The sequence below is a fragment of the Brassica oleracea genome, unplaced genomic scaffold (genome assembly GCF_000695525.1).
Source record: "Brassica oleracea var. oleracea cultivar TO1000 unplaced genomic scaffold, BOL UnpScaffold14089, whole genome shotgun sequence".
Taxonomy (NCBI): domain Eukaryota; kingdom Viridiplantae; phylum Streptophyta; class Magnoliopsida; order Brassicales; family Brassicaceae; genus Brassica; species Brassica oleracea.
Genome location: NW_013630607.1, coordinates 1 through 453, shown reverse-complemented (window position 1 = coordinate 453; position 453 = coordinate 1). Strand labels below are relative to the sequence as shown.

At 42.8% G+C, this 453-nt stretch overlaps 1 protein-coding gene across 1 annotated transcript; it reads right to left on the bottom strand.

The window, feature by feature from the left end:
* Window positions 1–6: 6 nt before the first annotated feature.
* Window positions 7–445, bottom strand: LOC106322303 (2-oxoglutarate-dependent dioxygenase DAO-like; the record flags this gene model as incomplete). The annotated part of the gene is made up of 1 exon (XM_013760391.1): window positions 7–445. A coding segment is annotated over exon 1 (357 nt), but the record flags the coding sequence as incomplete, so codon positions are not given.
* Window positions 446–453: the final 8 nt, after the last annotated feature.

Here is a 453-nt window from a genome sequence, read left to right as displayed (position 1 = left end):
GAGTGAAAAGCAAACGAACCTTTGTTCAGCAGAGGCCTCAAGTTTGTCACAAAAAGTGTTGATCGCTTGTGGAGAGGCGACGTCAAAAAGACCGAATGATTCATAAAGAGGATTTAAGTCACTTCTAGGCTTGTAACCACTTGCTAGTATCACATCAGTGTTTCGTATTTTCACCTCGTGTGGACGTTCATGGAGATCTGTAACAGTCTTCTTCATCTCAGACAGCAAAGAGGAAGAAACTCCATGGTTCATCACCTTGAAACATCCCCATCTCTCACTCGCCTCACGTATCTGCTGGTTCAGCTTCTCATCCGGAACCCCTTTCAAGTCTATTGTCGGAATGACTTCATTGAGATCAGCCATTATGTTTTCTCTCAGTAACTATAGGATAGGTTTTGTTTTCGTTGTCTTCAGGACAAGCCATTGCACAAACTTATATAGAAGACCATCCTC